The sequence below is a fragment of the Phaseolus vulgaris genome, chromosome 8, assembly GCF_000499845.2.
Source record: "Phaseolus vulgaris cultivar G19833 chromosome 8, P. vulgaris v2.0, whole genome shotgun sequence".
Classification (NCBI taxonomy): domain Eukaryota; kingdom Viridiplantae; phylum Streptophyta; class Magnoliopsida; order Fabales; family Fabaceae; genus Phaseolus; species Phaseolus vulgaris.
The window spans coordinates 42,434,678-42,455,936 of NC_023752.2; the positions used below are offsets into that span (position 1 = coordinate 42,434,678).

At 35.3% G+C, this 21,259-nt stretch overlaps 1 protein-coding gene across 14 annotated transcripts in view; it reads right to left on the minus strand.

The window, feature by feature from the left end:
* Positions 1–12,279, minus strand: part of LOC137827005 (GPI inositol-deacylase) — a 39,169-nt gene extending 26,890 nt beyond the window's left edge. For 6 of the 14 annotated variants that reach the window (XM_068633184.1, XM_068633183.1, XM_068633181.1 and 3 more), the window contains exons 1-5: positions 11,992–12,230; positions 11,208–11,779; positions 10,296–10,544; positions 341–531; positions 93–264 (exon numbers count right to left, since the gene is read on the minus strand). In XM_068633184.1, the coding sequence (XP_068489285.1) occupies positions 93–264; positions 341–531; positions 10,296–10,544; positions 11,208–11,498 (903 nt within the window). In that variant the 5' untranslated portion in view covers positions 11,499–11,779; positions 11,992–12,230. Of the gene's footprint in view, positions 1–92; positions 265–340; positions 532–10,295; positions 10,545–11,202; positions 11,780–11,991 lie in introns of all 14 variants that reach the window. The other 8 variants (XM_068633191.1, XM_068633190.1, XM_068633189.1 and 5 more) reach the window with 3 other exon arrangements.
* Positions 12,280–21,259: the final 8,980 nt, after the last annotated feature.

Consider the following 21,259-nt stretch of genomic DNA (forward strand, 5'->3'; position numbering starts at 1 on the left):
AGACAAACAAGGTCTGCTTTTTCTATCAAATATCATTTATTGGTGATAAATCTACTGCATATAGGAGGAGAGGTGAAAACCATTGACAATACCTGGTAATCATTGTAGGCACCAGAAATAGATACAACTACAACATTAGAGAGAACTGGATCAGACACATAACGCCCTGTGTTAGTGGTTTGAACCTTATATCCTTCTCTCCATTTGGAATTTACACGAGCAAAGTAATGACCCAATGAAGGCTGCAGTGCCACAGGAGGTGATCTGAATAAAATGCATGTATCCCATCAAACATTTAAGTAGCACATAGAAAAACAATAATAGGAAAAAAGAAACCTACTGATGTGGAGTTGAAAGTGTAAGAACAGTTTCAACTGCTGATTTCCTAAGATGAGGATGTATAACAGCAGCCCTAGCAACAAAACCTCCCATTGAATGACCAACCAATATCACACTTTTCGGCATACTCCCAGAAACCGCAGCACCTTCTCTTGTACGAGTATCATGAGACACTTTATATTGGTCCAAAATCTGCATGGCTCAGATCATAAGCATTGAACAGAGTGACAACTTTCAAGAATTACAAGTCAAAAGAAACATAATCCATAAGATGCTAGAGATAGCACCAACTGAGAAAAGAGTGCACAATACAGAACTATAAAGTCCAAGGTAAAGAACATGAAAACAGAAGAATGTGCAAGGAATGAACTGAATATAAAAGAAACTATAGAAGAAAGAATGAATCTTTATTATATTCACTCATTTTAGGAAATAAATATCCCTACTGCAGTAAAAGATACAAGAATGTGTTTATAGGAATTCAAGAACCTGATCTCTTCCTTACAACCCAAAATATTTGTCCTTTCCCCCTCCACCTCCCCCCATTTTCACCTCATCCCTATTCTTCTATACAACTGACTTTGGCTTTTTATTCCTGCACCCCTATAATTTCTAACTGCACCCCCATAATTTTTAAAAGGACCATTTTATCCTTTGTAAAAGTGATTTCAGGACTACCTGTTCTAGAAATCTTCGAAAACAAACTCTCTGGAATTTCCAAAACATGATTTCCAGAATTGGATTTCCAGAACACATGAAATACATTATGGAATAAGCTTTCCAAACAGAATTTCCAGAACAAGCTTTTCAGAACATATACAATACCTTCCAAAATGAGCTTTGCGGAATGAGTTCCAAAACACTTGAAATGCATTCTGGAACAAGTATTTTGCAATAGAATTTCCAGAACAAGCTTTCTAGAAAGTAAATGAAAGCTCACAGAACAAGCTTTTCAGAACAACTTTTCTTTCTCTCCAAAAGTGTAGCGCACTATGGACAACAAAGGTGTAGGTGGCGGCAGAAGCGGCAGTGGCAATAGCAACAGCACAATGCACGAGAGAGGGAATTTTAGTCTATTTCTCTTAGTATAGAGGTGAAGTTAGTAATTATGAGGGTGCAGGAAGCAAAAGCCCATATTTTACTCATTACTGGACTTTGGGCTTTTTGGGCCCAGATTCCTTTTCTTCCTACCTTCTCTTAGATAAACTCTCCTAAAAAGAGGTCTGTTACTAACAATACTTCCACCTTGTCCTCAAAAAGAAAGTGTGGAAATTGTTTGTTATAGTACCAAAATTTTCCATTTGACTAGAGCTTCAGTTCCTTTTGCAGACTTGTTACGAACTGCTATGACTTCTTCTATAGGTTCAACTTGTAGCTACAGATTTTCTGATAGTATCAAAGGAAGAGGTTGGGGTACAAGCGATACATGAAAAACTGATGGGTTCTGCTTTCATGATAAGCAACCTGTCCCACCTTCATGATAATCTGATAAGGGTCATATAATCACGGACTCAACCTCTCATTCATTTACTCTGCCAATGGTTACCGTATCTTGAGTTGTAATTTTTTATGTACCCAATCTCAAATTTCAAAGTGCACTTCTTGCCTATGTTTATCAGCAAACTTTTTCATCTGATCTTGTGCTTTTAAAAGGTTCATCTTCAAGTCGAGAAGAATATTCTTTTATGCCTTAATTTGTTTACTTCTTATCTTGTTGAAGGCAGTGTGTGATACCCTTTAGGAATGAGGTGGGTGACATCCAAATATGGCCTTGGATGGTGTCAATTTAGGGGAGCTGTTATAATTGGTATTGAACCAAAATTCAGCCCAGCCAAGCCACAGTTTTGGCTAGCTTCCTGTCAAACACGGTAGATAAGTTTCCAAGCATTTATTTATAATTTCAAAGTTAAGTTTCTAAGCATTTGTTTATTATTTCAATTTGGCCATCAGACTGAGGATGATAAGCAAAATTGAATCAAAGTTGTGTCCACTAAGCATACAGGTCAATCCAAAAAAGGCTAAGAAATTTATTGTCCCTAACTTAAAAAATCGTAGCTGGAAATCCATAGAACCTGACCATTTCCTTAAGAAAAACTTCTGCTACATCATGATTTGTAAAAGGATGACTTAAGTTTAGGAAATGAGTGTACCTAGTAAGTCAGTCAACCACCCACCACCATTATGCCATCAGACTGAGGGTTAAGAAGAATTGAATTTGAGTTTTGTGTCCACTAATCAAAACAGGTTAGTCCAATAATGGCCGAGAAGAATCTTGTGCCTGTCTGAAACTGTTAGGGAAGGGGCCCTATTGGAAATAAGCCCTTTTAAGGGTTTGCCCAAAACTATTAAGCAGTAATAGTTTTTTTAATAATTTCTGTGTAGGAGGAGGGGACTGAGATAATTGTTGAAGTTGCTAGAAATGTGTGCTTTCTATTTTAAAGTTTTTTTTTTGGATGCAGGTATCATCATTGGGATCTGTTGCATGATCAGGAGAATTATGTTATAATTAAGTGCAGATTCCATTTTATATTTATTAGGACAGATTTGGTAGTGATTTTATTTTATTTGATTTGTACAACTTTAAACACTCATTATTTCTGGCTTTCATTGTCTATTATTTCTTTCTTTAATTAGGTTGTAAAACAGTCTATAAATAGAGACTGTAATCACATTTGTAAGATATCTCAGAAATATATTTCATCTATTTCTTTCCACTTGGTATCAGAGCTCCTGATCTAGGAGACTCTGCTTCCGCAATTTTTTTTTTTTAGCCTTCATTGCTGTAATCATTTTCCTTGACAGCCTTCATTGCTGTAATCATTTTTCTTGACAGCCTTCATTGCTGCAATTATTTTTTTTGTTGGACAGCCTTCATTGCTGCAACTTTTTATTTTCCTTATCCTTTCTCCATTGATCACCACCACCACCTTGCACCATTGACCGTTACTGCCACCGCCATTGACCACCGCCGACCACCACCGCCGACCACCACCACCGACCACTACTTCCGTCGCTCGCCAGAACTGCCACTGCTCGCCGGAAACCGCCACCGGAAAATTTTTCCGGCGGATTTTTTTTTGTGTGCGTGAACAGGATCAAATTTTGCCAATCTGAAAAAAGTTGGTTTTGAACTCTCATGGACTCCCTTAGTAAGCCATCTAGCTATTGTTCCTTTACTATGAGTGGTAAGAGTTCTAGTTTTTTATCCTTTAATGCTTCTAGTACTGAAAATATCTGGATTATAGACTCTGGTGCTACTGATCATATGACACCTCATTCCTCTTTTTTTTCATCCTACACTACTTTATCCGGTAAGCCATATATTACTGTTGCTAATGGTTCCACTACCCCCATTAATGGTTGTGGTAACATTCACCTTCAACCTTCATTTCCTTTAAAAAATGTGCTTCATGTTCCCAAACTATCCAATAACCTCTTGTCTATTCAAAAGATTACCCAAGATTTAAATTGTGCAGTGGTATTTTTCCCTTCCCATTGTGTTTTTCAGGATCTTGCCACGGGGAAGACTATTGGAATTGCTAAAGAGCAGGGCGGGTTATATTATTTACAACATGAAGAAAGTAAAAAGGGTGCTAGACTACAGGCACACACTTCTAATTTTCAGCAAGGTCGTGAATCTTGGTCATCCTCTCAAATATGGCTTCAACACAGACGTCTTGGTCATCCTCCATTTAGTACCCTAAAGTCCTTATTTCCTGTTTTATTTACAAAAGTGTCTGCTGAGTCATTTTATTGTGATGTTTGTCAGTTTGCTAAACACCATCGGACAACTTTTCCTCCCAATGGTAATAAAAGTTCTAAACCTTTTGATCTTATTCATTCAGATGTATGGGAACCTTCACCTATTCCTAATATCTCGGGTGCAAAATGGTTTGTTTCATTTATTGATGATTGTACTCGGGTTACTTGGATATTCCTCATGAAAGATAAGTCTGAAGTTTTTCACTTGTTTGTAAAGTTTTACAGAATGATTCAAACACAATTTGAAAGTCCAATTAAGAGATTGCGTTCTGATAATGGAAGAGAATATGTGAACCAAAACCTTTCCAAGTTCCTTGAGGAAAATGGAGTTGTTCATGAATTAACCTGTGTGGACACTCCTCAACAAAATGGGGTTGCTGAAAGGAAAAATCGTCATCTCCTTGAGGTTACTCGAGCTTTACTTTTCCAAACATCTGTTCCTAGATCTTACTGGGGGGAAGCAGTCCTGACTGCCACTTATTTGATTAATAGATTACCCTCTCGGGTTTTAGAGGGTGTTACTCCTATTCAGGTTATGACCACATTCTATCCTTATATTCCCATGTTGAATAGTCTTCAGAATCGTGTCTTTGGTTGTCCTGCTTTTGTCCATGTTCATAGTCCTTATCGGGGTAAGTTAGATCCTCGTGCCATCAAATGTGTCTTCATCGGTTATGCCCCCAACAAAAAGGGGTACAAATGTTATCATCCTCAAAGTCGTAAAGTGTATATTTCCAAAGATGTCACCTTCCATGAAACAGAGTCTTTCTTTCCTAGTTCTCAGCTTCAGGGGGAGAGTATTCAAGAAGCTGAGGACCTTGAGTTGCCACCTTTTCCTTTGTTGCAGGATTTCGTTCTTAGGGAGGATGACAAAGACCCTGCACCAACATCATTACCAGAGAAGAATAATGAAGACAAATATTTTGGAAAACAATATCAGCGAAGGCAACAAGAACCCGTCCTGGTCGAACAGCAACTTCAATTGTCTAAACCGGAGGTAAGAACTCATACCAGTGAGACTCTTGAGGACACCTTAAATACTGCTTTTGAACCTAACCTAAATGATTTACCTATTGCCTTGAGAAAAGAAAAAAGATCTTGTGCCAAATATCCTATATCCCAATTTGTGTCTACAGAAAAACTTTCTATGCAGCACCAGAGTTTTCTTTCAGCTATTGATTCTATCAAAATCCCTTCATCGGTACAAGAAGCCTTAAAAGATGAGAACTGGATTCGAGCCATGAATGAAGAAATGAGCGCGTTAGAAAGGAATGAGACTTGGGAGATTGCAGAGAGACCAAAAGATAAGAAAGCAGTGGGTTGTAGGTGGATATACACAGTTAAGTATAAGTCTGATGGCACACTCGATCGGTATAAAGCAAGGTTGGTTGCAAAAGGGTACACTCAAACCTATGGAATCGATTATGAGGAGACTTTTGCTCCAGTGGCAAAAATGAATACCGTCAGGATTATTCTCTCCCTGGCAGCACACTTTGGTTGGGCAATGCATCAATTTGATGTTAAAAATGCCTTCTTGCATGGAAGCTTGGAGGAAGAAGTATACATGGAGATTCCACCTGGTTATGGTATTGTTAATGAAGGGAATAAGGCGTGCAGACTTAAGAAGGCCCTATATGGTCTTAAACAATCACCTCGTGCTTGGTTTGGAAGGTTTACTCAAGCTATGGTATCTTTGGGGTACCGACAAAGCCAAGGTGACCATACTCTGTTTATAAAACATTCTCAGAATGGTAAACTCACTCTACTTTTGGTCTATGTAGATGATATGATTATTACAGGTGATGATGAGATTGAAAAACAAAATTTGAGGGAGAGACTAGCTGCTCAATTTGAAATGAAGGATCTTGGGAAGCTGAAGTACTTCCTTGGGATAGAGGTTGCTTACTCGAGACAGGGCATCTTTATTTCTCAAAGGAAATACATCCTTGATCTTCTCAAAGAGATTGGTAAGTTGGGTTGTAAGCCCACTGGAGTGCCAATAGAGCAAAATCATAGGATTGGGAATGATGAGGAAAACCCAAAAGTGGAGAAGACACAATATCAAAGACTTGTGGGAAAACTCATTTATCTTTCACACACTAGGCCAGATATAGCCTATGCAGTTAGTGTGGTTAGTCAATTTATGCATGATCCAAGAGAAAGACACTTGCAGGCAGTAGATAAAATTATTCAGTACTTAAAAGCCTCTCCAGGAAAAGGATTGCTATTCAAAAAGGGGGAAAACTTATCCATGAAAGTATATACTGATGCTGACTATGCAGGATCGATTGTTGATAGGAGATCCACCACAGGGTACTGCATGTTCTTGGGTGGAAATCTGGTGACATGGAGGAGCAAGAAGCAAAATGTAGTTGCAAGATCAAGTGCAGAGGCAGAATTTAGAGCCATGGCTCAAGGGGTGTGTGAACTCTTATGGATGAAGATTATACTTGATGACCTAAAAATAAAATATGAAGCTCCTATGGGTTTGGCATGTGATAATAAGTCCGCTATCAGTATTGCACACAATCCGGTTCAACATGATCGAACAAAGCACGTAGAGATAGACCGACACTTTATTAAAGAGAAGTTGGATGATGGTCTTATAGCCACTGAGTACATCCCTTCAAGACTCCAATTGGCAGATATGTTTACTAAGGGACTTTCCACAAAACAATTCGAAGATCTTACTTGCAAGTTGGGAATGATAGATATACATTCACCAACTTGAGGGGGAGTGTTGCATAATCAGGAGAATTATGTTATAATTAAGTGCAGATTCCATTTTATATTTATTAGGACAGATTTGGTAGTGATTTGATTTTATTTGATTTTATTTGATTTGTACAACTTTAAACACTCATTATTTCTGGCTTTCATTGTCTATTATTTCTTTCTTTAATTAGGTTGTAAAACAGTCTATAAATAGAGACTGTAATCACATTTGTAAGATATCTCAGAAATATATTTCATCTATTTCTTTCCACTGGATCACTAATACAATTTGGGAGTAAAGAGAATTTCTATCACTTGGAAGAGCTAGGCTCCCAGTAGCATTTTCTTTCCTCTTCTATAGCTTCTATTATATCCATTTTCTCTTGAAGTGCACTAGATACACATAACAACATATCATTGGTGTTTCCATTGAGCTCTATCTCTTCCACTTATGTGCGCTGGGATGGCTTCTCAACACCTTGACACCGTAGAGGCTGACCTCAAGCTCCATCTACATTACCATGACTCATCTATTTCCACCAAGACCACTAAACTTGTCTTCTCTATCAACGAACTCTCTATGTCCATGTCTACTATGTGTGATGAGCTACATGAGACCCATAAACTTTTTTCGGCTCAATGAGATCACATCGTCATTCCGCCGCAGACAATAATTTTTCATCTGACGACATCTCGCTGCATTCCAAGAGCATTGAACTCCCCTCCTTCATCAATAGTGACCTTGTACGGCAGTTGGCCAAGGCAGAGATCTGCCTTTTTGTTCAGAACACCCACCCCCCAAAACTGTGCATTTCCCTTGCTCATATGGAAGGTATGACTTGGCATTGGTTCAAAGTGCTCTGCAATGTTGATCCCCAAATCCATTGAGACCCGTTAAAGACACTCTTCTCGATTGTTATGGTGATAGCTAACAATGTAACCCATTGCTCAACTCAAACTCCATCATGCCAATAGTGTTCATGAATATGTAAAGGCCTTCAAGGTCCTCATGGCTTAGGTTCCTCAACTATATGATGAACAATATACAGGTTTCTTTTGGGTGGTTTGTATGACGACATTTTTACTAAGGTGTTGGCCTTTGAAGGCCCATGCATGTCTTTAACAATGCAATCAAGTCAGTACCTAGTACTACCCAATGAGTGTGTGTCCATACCACTGTGTTTACCATCACAAGGATGGAATTCAACACGAAGTCACTTGGTCAATCCTTTTTTAAGCTGCATTATTTTAATAAGGAAGAAAGTTGATACACACCAACTGGTATAAGAATAAGGACTGAATTTATTCAATTGAATTGATACGGGAATACAAATTACACTGAAGATTGATTGAGTACTAAGGCTCCCAAGATGTCAAGAGCTTGGTCTCTCCCTTCCTAAAAACTACTTACCAAAAAATTGTTCCTGACACCTATTTTTTATTATGCTAATAACTACTTCAGAGTAATAATGGCTCCCGCTTAGCAGTTGTTTCCAACTTCCATAGCTGAAAAACTTGATGACTCGAATTATCTTCACTGGAGACAACATGTTGAACCAGTAATCATATTATATATTATTTTTAAATAGTGTTTCATATTTTCAAATATTATTATATTTTTATCATTACTCTAGTTAATTATATTATATATTATAAGGAAGTTGTTGGACCAAAAGTACTCCTCGGGTTGAAGCAATATGACCTAAGTACTCTAATTCTTTCTGTCCAAAACTACATCTTTTTATGTTGCCAAAAGACTTGTGATCTATCAATAGTTGTAGTACCACTTGAAAATGCTTCACCTCACTCTTGCCATAGATAATATATCATCAAAAAGAACAAAGACAAATGTCCTCAAATAAGTACATTGTACCTCACTCATGAGTTATTGGAAGGTTGCGGGAGCATTTCTTAGCCCAAAGGGCATCACCACAAACTCATTATGCCCATTGTGGGTTTTGAAAGCCACTTTGGGAATGTCTTCATTCTTATATGATGGTACCCGGATTTAAGGTCCAGTTTGGAAAAATAATGGCTCCTCCTAGTTTATCCAACAACTCATCAATTATGAGAATTGGAAACTCATTGAACTGTGATTTTATTTAATGCATTGGGCTAGAGTAGGGAATTACACTTGGCCTTATAATTCACATAATTAACATATCTGCCAAAAAATATTCTATTTCATTTTTCGAAATATGAGGTACCTGTATGGCCTAAGATTTGGAATCTCTGCCCCTTCAACATAATAGCATGATCCTATCTCCTTGTTAGAGTCAGCCCGAGGTTCCTTGAATACAGAACCTTCTCTATTTCCTTGAGAATTTTGTTCTGGAAATCATATTCTTTAACTAATTCTTTGCATTCCAAGAAAAATCCTTGGCCTTCATCCTGTAAAGAAGCTGAAGTTCTGGACACTGTTGGTTCACCCCTTAATACTCTGATTCCCTCACGAGTAGAAACCTTCAGGGTGAGATCCCTGAAGTTAGCTCTAATCTCCCCCAATCTTGCTAGCCATTCCCTTCCCAGAACTACATCCACTCTCCTCAAAATCAAATATGAAATCCTGCTGAATCTTTAACCCTTGGATTTGAAGTATTAGTTGCCTGCATACCCCATTAGACTTTATTTTTCTAGTGTAAGCTGTCCTTTCTGTCATGGGTAATTGTTTTTCCAGCACCCACTTAGAAGATACAAAATTGTGGGATGCTCCACAATCTATCAGCACCATAACATTGGTTTCTACTAATTTTCCCCAAATTTTAATTGAATTGGAATTTAACCCCAAAATGTATACATGGATAAATATAATTCTTTGTAGTCTATATATCCTCCGAATCTTGGAGTTCTCTCTCTTCTCCTTGGTTTGTTTCCCCTTCCAAAATTAATACTTGTAATTGCTTATTTTTACACACATGGTCAGGATGGTAAAAAAGTAAAAGAAATAAATAAAGTTTACTAGTGCTGATACATAGAAAGACTAAATAAACATTTACAGGGCTGAGGATTTAACTATATCATTCTAAAAAGTCACAGCATTCATGAGATAACACTAAACTATAAAGTCTAAGGTGAAAAACTTGAAAACAGAGAAGAATGTTACTAACCTAGTTTATTCCCTTCCATAGGATGGACTAAAAGTAGAAATAATAAAAATTACTAGCACTAAGATATAGCAAGACTCGAGATTTGTAGAGCTGAGTGTTTAACTGTCATTCTAACAAATCACATAGTTCATTAGATTTTAATGATGTTGATAATCAATAATAAGAAACAAATTCTCAGTTTAATGAGATTATTTATACCATTAGTATGAACAGGCTGAGCCCATAACAATGATCACAAGTTCAATTCAAAACAGATTGGTGATCTACAAACTACAAATAAACCATCTCAAGAGTTAAAATTACAACCAGGTTATATTTTCCAATATTCATTTTCTTCCCTTGGATATAAACTATTAATAATAAAAGTGATACCTTATGTATAGCATATACAACATATTCAGTGTGCTCTTCAAGAATCGCACCATCCATGGCAGAATGTTCACCTTCAAGATCAACAGCAAACCAGTCCAACCTGCTGGTATACTGGCTGGGTAATTGGAAACCAGATAAATTTATATCTACACCTCCTTCTTCAGCTCTTAGGGAAGCTTCTTGGTAGAATGAACGCTCTAGGGGACCATTCTGATATGCCCTATCAGATTCGGCTGCTAATGATCGCACCTATAAAGTGGATACAACTAACAGAAAATGTTAACAGAAATATAAAACTTTGTGGGGCAATGGTACAAAATGTGATGAAATAAAAAATGCCTTGACAGAAATAACTGATCCAAAAATCATTACCAACAATAAAGTTAGTTTCCTAAATCATCTATGCCATATTTCTCCATTTTTTCTTCTTTTTATTCTCTTTTTCTTGTTTTCAATTTCATAAATAAAAAGGAAGCCACATTCCCGTGCCCAAAGGAATTTCACAAACTCGAGCTAGAAAACCTTTCAAGAATGAACTGAGAAACAAGTAACCCTAGAATCTAGATTCAAATCAGAAACCTTGTCCAACAAGTGAGCATACCTCAAACTTTGAAAAAAGCAAACTAGATATGCAGATTTACATGTCATCGTACTACATAACTACATTAACCACTCTCAAATCAATCTATAACAACTAAATCAACTTACTCCCAAATACCCCAAATGTTTAAGAACATCTTCAGAGCATTAAAACTACTCAAACCCAGCAATAATAATTAATATTTCCCATTCTTCATTTTTACACCATATAATCCAATATTTAGTTAACATGTTGGAATAGTTTAACCCAGAACTAAACAAGTAACCAAACCAACTTTGCCTAAATCGGAACAAGAAGAAATAGGACCTTGCCTGTTTGAAGCTGCCACCATTGCCTGGTATGAAAAGCACGGGCACACCACTAAGCTTCTTAAGATGCTCCTTAAAATCAATCTTTTTCCATCCCTCGTGGTACAAGTACAAGCCATACTTCACAGGCGAAATGCTCTCCGAAGATGAAATAGGAATATAAGTCGGATACATGTAGGTCATTATACATCCATTCGAAATAGGCTTCAACAAACCATATAAAGCAGCGAGACAAATCCCTACGACCACAATAATCAAAATTCCAATCCTAATTTTCGCTCTAAAGCCCGGCATTTCAAATGAAGCTTCTACTCCACAGTCTTCAAATCACGGCAAATTTCACTTCAACCAACGCTAAACAACAGTAGTGCCCCTGGTTGAAACAGAGCTTCAAGCTACCCGAACAACGTTGTCAAACACTTAAACTAAACCACACAACTAACACAGAAACTATTCCATCGCCGGAACCAGATCAAGATCGATTAAACTACCACTCCATTTCAGGATTCAGATAAGCATCGATCGAACAGCTTCAATCGCCAAAATAGATAGCTTTCGACAGATATAAAGGAGATCTACAATTCCACAAAAACACAATTGAAGAACAAAAGAAAATCCAAAACACTGAAAAAAAAAAGAGATTTATCCACAAATCAGAGTATTATAAATATATAAAAGCAAACTCCAATATCGATATATAGATCTGAAACACGTCCGGCGGAGGCGGAGGCAGCGCCACCGCAGACGGAGGAGAAGTTAAATAGATAGATAGAGAGAGAAGGGTTACTCAATAGTAGAAAGACGAGCGTGGAAGGTGAAGATGAGCAAAATGGCGTGAGTTGTGGAGACTGAAGGTGCAACAGAATTTTATTTTAAATTTGGTTATTGTAAGTTGCGACGACAAAAGAAACAAGGAAGAGCGTGCGTCACAATCTGATGTGACAGAGTACACAATGGAGTTCACGCCTACATCCAAGACTCCTGCGATGTGTTCTTATTAACCGTCGGATGTATCTGTCGCCAGACTCTCCCACAGTTTTGGATTCATGGTTATATAATTTAGGAGTATGAACACATTTATTATGTTTTCCATCTAATATTTATTTATCAGCCGTTTTTACTACATCTTAATAATATTATTTACTGTTTTAAATATAATACTTTTTCAAATATATTCTTACAAGGAAAAACTTATTAAATCAGTAGAAGATGCACTCTGTTGATTTCTATTATCATTTTTTCATAGGACTTCTTAATATCAGCCTTATATATTAGACATCCTTGATTTCTAGATTTATATATTAGTCTAAGTTAAAGAAAATGTAATTTCGCATACGTCAATCCATAAAAAATAATAGAGAATAGAATGAATCCATATTAATTAAAAAAGATTATTGATGTTAGTAAATTTAATATTAGTAAATTTTGAAAAATATAATTTTGACCAATATTAATTGAAAATATTACTTTTTGAATTTCTTTTTTTTTGCTTATTTAACAATTATTCAATTTTAATCTTAACCACTTAAATATTTTAGTAATTAATTTAATGACTAATAATCATAGTCCTCCTATAGATTATTTGGCTTGCTTCTTCATCTTAGAATTCACCCAAAACAAATCAATATGATAAAATACTCGAAGTTAATGCAATATATTTAGAATTGTAATCATTGAATTCTATTTAGTCGCTTTTGGATTCTTCAAAGTTGTTTTCCAATTTTTATATGATAAGTTTGATTTATAGTTTTTAATTTCTTCTCAAACTTGTATTATTTACTTTATTTTTAGTATAATAATAATTTATCTTTATTTTTTATGGATAATCATTGCTCATATCTTAAATTATATATTAATATGTTTAGGACATTTATTGTAAAATTTACAAGATTCTATGAATTTTTTCAATTTATATACTTTTTTTTCTTTTCATTTGACTACATATTTTACAAGTTGTTCGAGATTTACTTCTTCCAAAATACCATTAAAAAAGTTCATTTAGGATCTATTTGATATATTTTCAATTATTTTTAATAAAAAAAGAAATAATCATATGAATTGTGGTTAATTTTTCAATGGGATAAAATATCTTGAAATAATCCATTTTAGCCTTTCTTTATATATTTTTGCAAGTACCATACTTTAAAGCGGTCAATTTCTTCATTATCATTGTAATTTGTTTTGTGCACTTCTCCATTCTATTAACCCTTTTATATGTTGGCAAATTTGTTAACTCTCTCATCTCATTCTTCTATACAACATGATCTAATCATTTTTTATTTAATTCTCATTACCTATATCTAATTTTCGTCATATATTCGTGTTGCAACCAATAAAATGTATTTTTATCATCTAGTTTCTTTTTCAATTGGTTTGAAAACTTGTACATATTTTTTTTATCCAATAAAATTTAAGGTGTGTCTCATTGATGTCTCCTTTCACTCTTATCTTCTTGAAGTATTTTATCATACAATAAGTTTATTTAGAAATGTGTTCAAGATATAAACAATAATAACAACTTCATACTTCTAAATGTTCATGATTGTGGTGTAAAACAAGTTATAAAGCAAGGGAGAGTTGAATTGTGTTTTAAATTTTTTTGTAATTTTCGTAATATATCGTCTAATCGCAAGTAGTCACACAATAATTTTTGGTTGACAAAAAGTCTATCAAAAAATATTTCTTTATATTAGTTTGCTAATTTCTATTTATTTTATTAATGCAGTAATATGCAATAAACAAGGACACGGGAAAGAAAAAGTTGCTCTCTGAATTTTATGTGTTAGTCTATTAGTGCAAACTACGTTCAATTCTCAATCAAGTGATTGGGTTTCACTATACAAGCTATTATTGTAAGATACAAATTGAGTATTATTTGGAACACAATCATTCCTAGCTAATAACTCAAATATTGTTTGAACACTTAGCCATTCTTAGCTAAAAGTTCTGAGTATTGTTTGGAATGCAATCATCCTTAACTAAACACTAAATATATTTTGGACCTTAGTTACTCCTGACTAACACACTAAGTATGTTCAGATTGCAGTCACTCCTTACCAATATAGATTATTGTTTGGACAACAACCACTTTTAGCTAAAACATTGAATATTTTTCAGAAGGCAACCATTTATCGTTAAACAAACAAAGTTTATATAAAGATGTGACACAAAGATCAGAAGAGTTTACTCACTAGAGAGTGATAACGTCTTTTGACATATACAAATTGTTGGACTTGAAGAGTAAAGTAAAGTCTTATAAAGAAGTTGTTTTGATGATGTTTTAAGAAGACAATGTTGAAGTTGTATTGATTTTTATAACTTTCATTGCATGTGTTTGTGAGTCTTGCACATAAGGTAATCACTAGATTTTCAGTTTGATACACATTCTAATCTTAATCTCAACCATTAAACTTGTTTTTGAAAGCTTAAAATATGTAAAAAAGGGTTTTAAGTTTGTTTTAATCGATTAATGTTTTATGAAACCCATTAATTTGTTCTTCATATGTTTCTAGAATAGGATAATTGATTATCAGTGTGGATAATGGATTAAAATAGGGAATAGACAAATTTGTTTTTAACTTGTCTTTGAGAATAATCGATTAAAACATTTAAATAATTAATTAAAATATATGCATTTTCTTCTAATTTGTTATATGAATACAACAATGTTCTTCTACAAAACTTTTAAGGTCGCAAAAAGATTTTGATACGATTTATCACTTAACAATCAACCACTTCTCTTTCTTCTTCTTCAAATGATAGCTTTATATAGAGCTTGAAGAAAGATTCATTACAAATCCCCTTCTCACCGTTGAGAGATTTTGAACTCAAATAGCTTCATCTTCTTCCATTTGTCTAGTATGGATATAGAGGTGCATTAAATGTGTTCCATACAATATTAAATGCCAATCTATGATTCAAGCAACATCTTGATAGTTGGTAAGATAACTTTATACTCACCAAAACAAAGTAAAAACAGAGGTTATACAACATAAGCTTGTGTTACGATCATTGTTGAACCAAAACAACTTTAGCGTGTATGTCAAGTAATCTTGATTTAGACTTGTGCTCTGCATGAATCATTTGGGTAGACAAAAGATGAAGACATTCACTACAAATAATCTTCTAAGGCATAGAAAAACAAGGCCTATTTGTGGAACAAGGTTGCTTTGATGATTTTCAAATCAAGCTTTGAAGACTTGAAGGATTTGTTATTGTGTGTGTGTTGTTTAGTAGATTTTGAGTTGTTAATTACACCTAGTTATGATCCAATTTCATTTGATTCTAAATCTCTTTTGAAAGATTTGGTTTTCAAATCTATGTTAATTTCAGTTAGTAGTTTCGTGTTTTAAATCAGTTGAAAAAGTTTATATTCAAAGTTTGGTGACTACAACAAGTTTTTTAACCTGTTGATTTATCGTGACAACCAATTGAATTACACTTAGTGTTTTTAAAAAGTTTTAAAAATGATTTGTTTTCTACTGTCCTTTATGTAAATACAAAATAGTTGGTTATTTCGATAATTGAACTGGTTGTTTTATGTGCAGTCTTTAATAAAAAAAGAAACCAATCAGTTTGTTTTGAAAATCAATCAAGTGTTTTTAACAAAATTTTGTTATAGATTTTCAAACTATTTTTAAATGATTTTAATTGTTTCAATTAATGATTAAACGGTTTAACCACTTTTTAAAGTCTATATAAAGATTGGTTTTTGTTCATTTGAAAAAGAAGAAGAGATTTTCATCAAAAACATTTTCAAGAGAAGATAAAAAAAGCTTTTACTCATTCTTGGAGTCTTGGATCATTGCTTGTGTGTGAAGTAGGAATCTGGGTTTTCTATTCAATTGTTCTACTACTTGGTAAAGCCTATGTGTACTCTATTTCCTTATTTTAAATATTGTATTGTGTGTAAAATAGTTTCACAAAGTGGTATTAGAAACTTTGGTGTTGTTAAGAGTGTTATCTGTTCTTGAGGGGTTTAAGATCAACATTCTTGGTGTGGTTTTGTAATTTGGTTTTGACTCCATAGTGAATTCTAAGTGATTAGCTGAGGACTGGATGTAGCTCTTGGTTAAGAGCGAACCAGTATAAATCTTTGTGAATCTCTCTTTCCTTACACTGTTAAACTGCTTTATATAGTTCTGTGTTTTCTGCTGCATTAAACAGTCAGTTGTTTCGATAAAACAATTGGTTACAATTTCTTAAAGAACTGTTAATTTGTAAAATAATTCAGTTGAACAAATAAATCAATTGATTGATTTTACAGATCTTTTCACTCTACTTCCAATCTTTAAGAATATCTTGCGAAAACAATTGACCCCCCTCTTGTTTAGGCCATACATTGTAACACTCTTTTGTATATTACATATGATTAATTGGTGATAAATCTGTTGCATATAGTGGAAGAGGTGAACACCATTGACACTACCTAGTAATCATTGAAGGCACCAAAAAGAGATACAACTACAACTTTTTCGAGTATTAGATCATGCACATAATGCCTCGTGCTACTGGTTTGAACCTGATGAAGACTTGAGAGATGGAACATTTCCTAAACTAGTCCAACCTTCCCAAAGGATGACCCAGAGCATGACAAAGAATTTCAGTAGATTAGGTTTCATATAGAATAAATAGTAGTGTGCTTAGCAACTTGGGCTTGTGCCAAGCCCTATGAGCACCTAGGTTTAGGAAGGGCAACCTTAGCTTTTAGAAACTAGGCTTAGAGGCGACATTGACCTTGGTCAAATCCTAGGGTCGCCACTCATCCTTACCTTTTCTACCTTCCCTTCATCTTGCTCTCCAAGTCACTCCTCCCTATATAAAGGGTGTCTTCCCTCATGTATTGACACATTGAATTTTGAAATAGAAAAGAAACTTTGCAAGAGTGTTTAGTGAGACTTGAGTGCTCTCCTTTGTGGGTCTTATCTTGAGTGTGTGTGCACTTCAAGTGGCGGCTCTTCACCACTCATCTTGGAGTAACCCATCCTCCAAGTGGCGTGATTCCTTACCCCTTCTCCATAAGCTTTCTTCACCCCTTCATCTTTTATCTTTTGTTTTCTTCTTATGCCACCTTTCATTCCTCTTTCTATATTCTCATATTTTTCTTTTAATTTCGGTTTCTACCTTGTCATCTTCATCTTGTGTTCATTTATTTCTGCAAGCTATCATCATCTTCTTCACCATAGTTGTATTTTCCTTTTTGCCCTTTAGAAGTGAACTTTCACACTTACTTAACCACTTGGTTAAGTCTGTGTCCAGTGGGAATTTTCTTTGGGTTTCTCACCATAATTGCTATTCTAAAAAATCATAAGTAAAATAGTAACCCATAAAAATGTGCAATCCTAAAATCAACTCACATCATGTGAATTAAAAATATGCATGAAAAAGAATATGGATATTTTGAATCCATAAAAAAAAAGACAAAAACAAATTGAGTCCATTCACATTTCAAATTTCAAATTACTAAAGAAGATTCTAATTATATGGAAAATTGTTTTTGATGGCAAATTCATGGAGCTCTTCTCGGAATCATGATCAAGGGTGCGGAAGCTATGGATTGAAATGTGCAAGATCCTCCTAGGAGCTATGGTGATCTTGAAGGTGCATGATGTGTATGGAAAGAGGGAGGTTTGGCCAGCCCTATGGTAGGTGATGAAGATGAAGATTAGATCCTAGAAACTAGGGAAAAGCAAAGTATGGCACAATGTTGGCAGCATAACTTTACTCTCATTAATCTTTAAAATACAAGAGCTAGGCATCTCCTTTTATAGGCTAAGGAGGCCGTAAATCCTAAGCTAAGAGAAGATGAAATGTAAGCCAAATGAAATGTAAATGTGAGGCACATGGGTGCACATGGGTTCACATGGCTACCAAAACCGTCCCTTGATTAGTGAAGGCTTCTAGAAACCTTTGCTAATCAAGGTTAACTCCTCCTTAATTCTAATGTGCAGAAAAATAAACATTTGTCCACATGGCTATGCTATTTACACCCCAATTAAAGTTAAACTACACTTGTTGGGCCTTCACGGAAATTGTGCTAGTATACCACTCTCCCATTCATAGCTTGATCCAAGTCTTCTTGTCCTAGACGCTCCTAGCTTGTCCTAGACGCTCCTAGCTTGGTCTTCTTGTCCTAGACGCTCCTAGCTTGGTCTTAGACGCTCCTAGCTTGGTCTAAGACGCTCCTAGCTTGATCTTGGACGTTCTTGACTTGGCTCTTGCTTTTCATGAAAGGTTGTGCTGGGCCCTCTTCCATCAGTTTTCATACTTGTGGAATTTATTCCTTCTTGCTTTCACAATTTCTAAGGACATTAAACCTTCATAGTTAAAGTTTAAGTAAGTTTTTATGAGTCTTCATAAGTGTTTTTTTGTTGTCTTGTTAAAAAAAATTTCATCCTCTAACCTCTAAATTGGTTTAGCTTTCTTTCATTTATCTTTTCTTGTTTGTCTTCAAATATTTCTTTAGTTTTGTTGGGGGTTCTTTGGTGAGCGAGTGATAAGAGCTTTGACCTCTTTCACTTGAAGTGTTGCTACCAAATGTAGACCTTTTGGAGTTCAAATCTTCTTTGAGTGATTTAAATTTTTTTCCATCCTTTACTAAATAGTCGAGTGATACACGTGAGTGAGTGCATTAAATTGTTATTTTCACTAATTGTTTACTTTCTTTTGTGCAAAATCATTGCTAATTTATCTTCGGGAGAGTCTTCAACAATCTCCTCAAAAAGCACATCTTTTAGGGGAGCTTGCGGATGCTAAGAGGAGCTTGGCTCACAAAGAAGAGGAAATGAGGCAACTAGTGGAAAGAATGCAAAGGCTAGAAGATACTCAAGAGAGACTAGCTAGAGAAAGGAGGCGGGAACTGATGACAATCGTCCAACCTCAAGACTTTCGGCCAACAAGATAGACAAAGATCGAGCTTTAATGAAGAGTTTGTAGAATCCTCTTCTTAGCCTTGTAAAAATTGTATAGAGTAATTAGGAAGTTTTGGGCCTTGTATTTTGGGTCAAAGTAGAGAAGGATATAAATAGAAAAGAAAGTAAAGTGTAAAATAGTAAAATAGGGATGCAAATAGAAATGTAGGCAAGGAAGGCATGAGGCTCCATATGTCTTCTCCTCAATGGAGAGGATTTGCACCAATAAGGTGGTGACCCTTGTCACACTCTCATTTGAGAGGTTTTGAGAGACTCTCTCCTATAAATAGGAGTCTCTTGTACATGTATTTTCAACTTGGAATTAGTAATGAAATGCTGCCTAATTTTGGTCATTCTACCTTTTCTTAACTTCTCCCTATGTTAGTCTCCTTCAAGACTTAGCCTAAACTATTTCCTATTGAGTTGGTGTTACCTCTCACTCTCACAAATTCCTAACTCCACTTCAATCCATGGAAACTCCTCTTGAGTTTCTTTAATGCTTTCGCTCCTCAGATCTTCTTCATCATCCATCTAAAGAAGAAATTACAAAGATCACAACTAGAAGAAAAGCGTTTTTCCATCAGGAACCTAGATACACTACAAGGTATCATATGCACTATGGGAGTGAAGAAGAAAAAGAAGAAGAAGAAGAATGGAGAGTGCACAATGTGGAAACTAGGCGCCACCAACAACAATCACCAAAGACTTCTTTTCCTTTTGTTAAGTTACCTAGTTTTAGTAGGGAAAGTGACCCTAACTTGCATTTAGGATGGAAAGCTAAGGTAGAATTTTTTTTAATGTGTATGAGGTAGAAGAGGACCAAAAGGTTAAGTTAGCTTCCCTAGAGTTTCTAGATTATGTCATGCAATGGCGGCATCAAATTGTAATGGACATTGCTTTGAACAAGAAGGTGGAATCAAAAGTTTTTGAAGAAAACAACTTTAAAAAATATTCATAATGATGGCATCTACAAATATTCATGGAAGGATAAAAACAAAATTTCTACAAAAACTTATCCTTCCAATTTCTCAAAAGAAACCCTTTCTCACCATATAGTTTCTAAAGAAAAACCTTCCACCTCTACCCCTAAGTCACCCACCAAAACCTCAAGTAGAAAATGTTTGAAATGTTTAGGTTTGAGCACACAGCTGGCAATTGTCCAGCCAAAAGAAAAATGATGGTCAAAGGGAGGGTTGTAGTGAGTGAGCATAGTTCCCAATTTTCAAGATCTAGCTCCCTTACCTCTTCAAAAAGCCAAAGTGGGGAAGAATATGAGATGCCTTGTGAAGGTGATTTGTTAGTAGTAAGGTGCATGGTTGGACAACTTCAAAATCTTTTTGATGAAAATTAAAGGAAAAATATTTTTCATACAAGATGTCTTATTAATGGCAAATTATGTTCATTAATTGTAGATGAGGTAGTTGCACAAATGTGACAAGTACAAGAGTGGTGGATAAAGTTGGATTACCCACCATATTTCATACAAAGCCCTACAAATTACAATGACTTAGTGAAGAAGGAGAAAGACCAAGTTTGGGTTGTATGAGTGGTTAGTGCCCTTTGGCTTAACCAATGCTCCGAGAACCTTCATGCGACTAATGCATCATGTCTTAAGACCTTTTATAGGCAAGATTGTAGTGGTCTACTTTGATGACATTCTTATCTACAACTTGAACATAGAAGACCATAAAGAGCATGTCAGACAAGTTCTAGAAACCCTTAAGAAAGATGAGTTGTATGCTAATCTGGAAAAATATGTCTTTGCCATAGACCAATAGAATTCCTAGGGTTTGTAGTTAGCTCCAAATGGGTGCATGTGGATGAACAAAAGGTAGCAACAATTAGAAATTGGCCTGCACCCACCAATATTAGTGAAGTACGAAGCTTTCATGGATTAGCTAGTTTTTACAGAAGATTTGTGAAAGACTTTAGTGTTCAAATGGGGCCAAGAACAAACAAGTGCTTTTCAAACCTTGAAAGACTTTAACACTCCCCAACTTTACTAAAAATTTTAAGATTGAGTGTGGTGTCTCTAACATAGGCATTGGGGTTTTCCTCCTTCAAGAGGGTCACCCCATAACTTATTTTAGTGAAAAACTTAAAGGGAGTCATCTCAATTACTCCACCTATGACAATGAGCTTTAT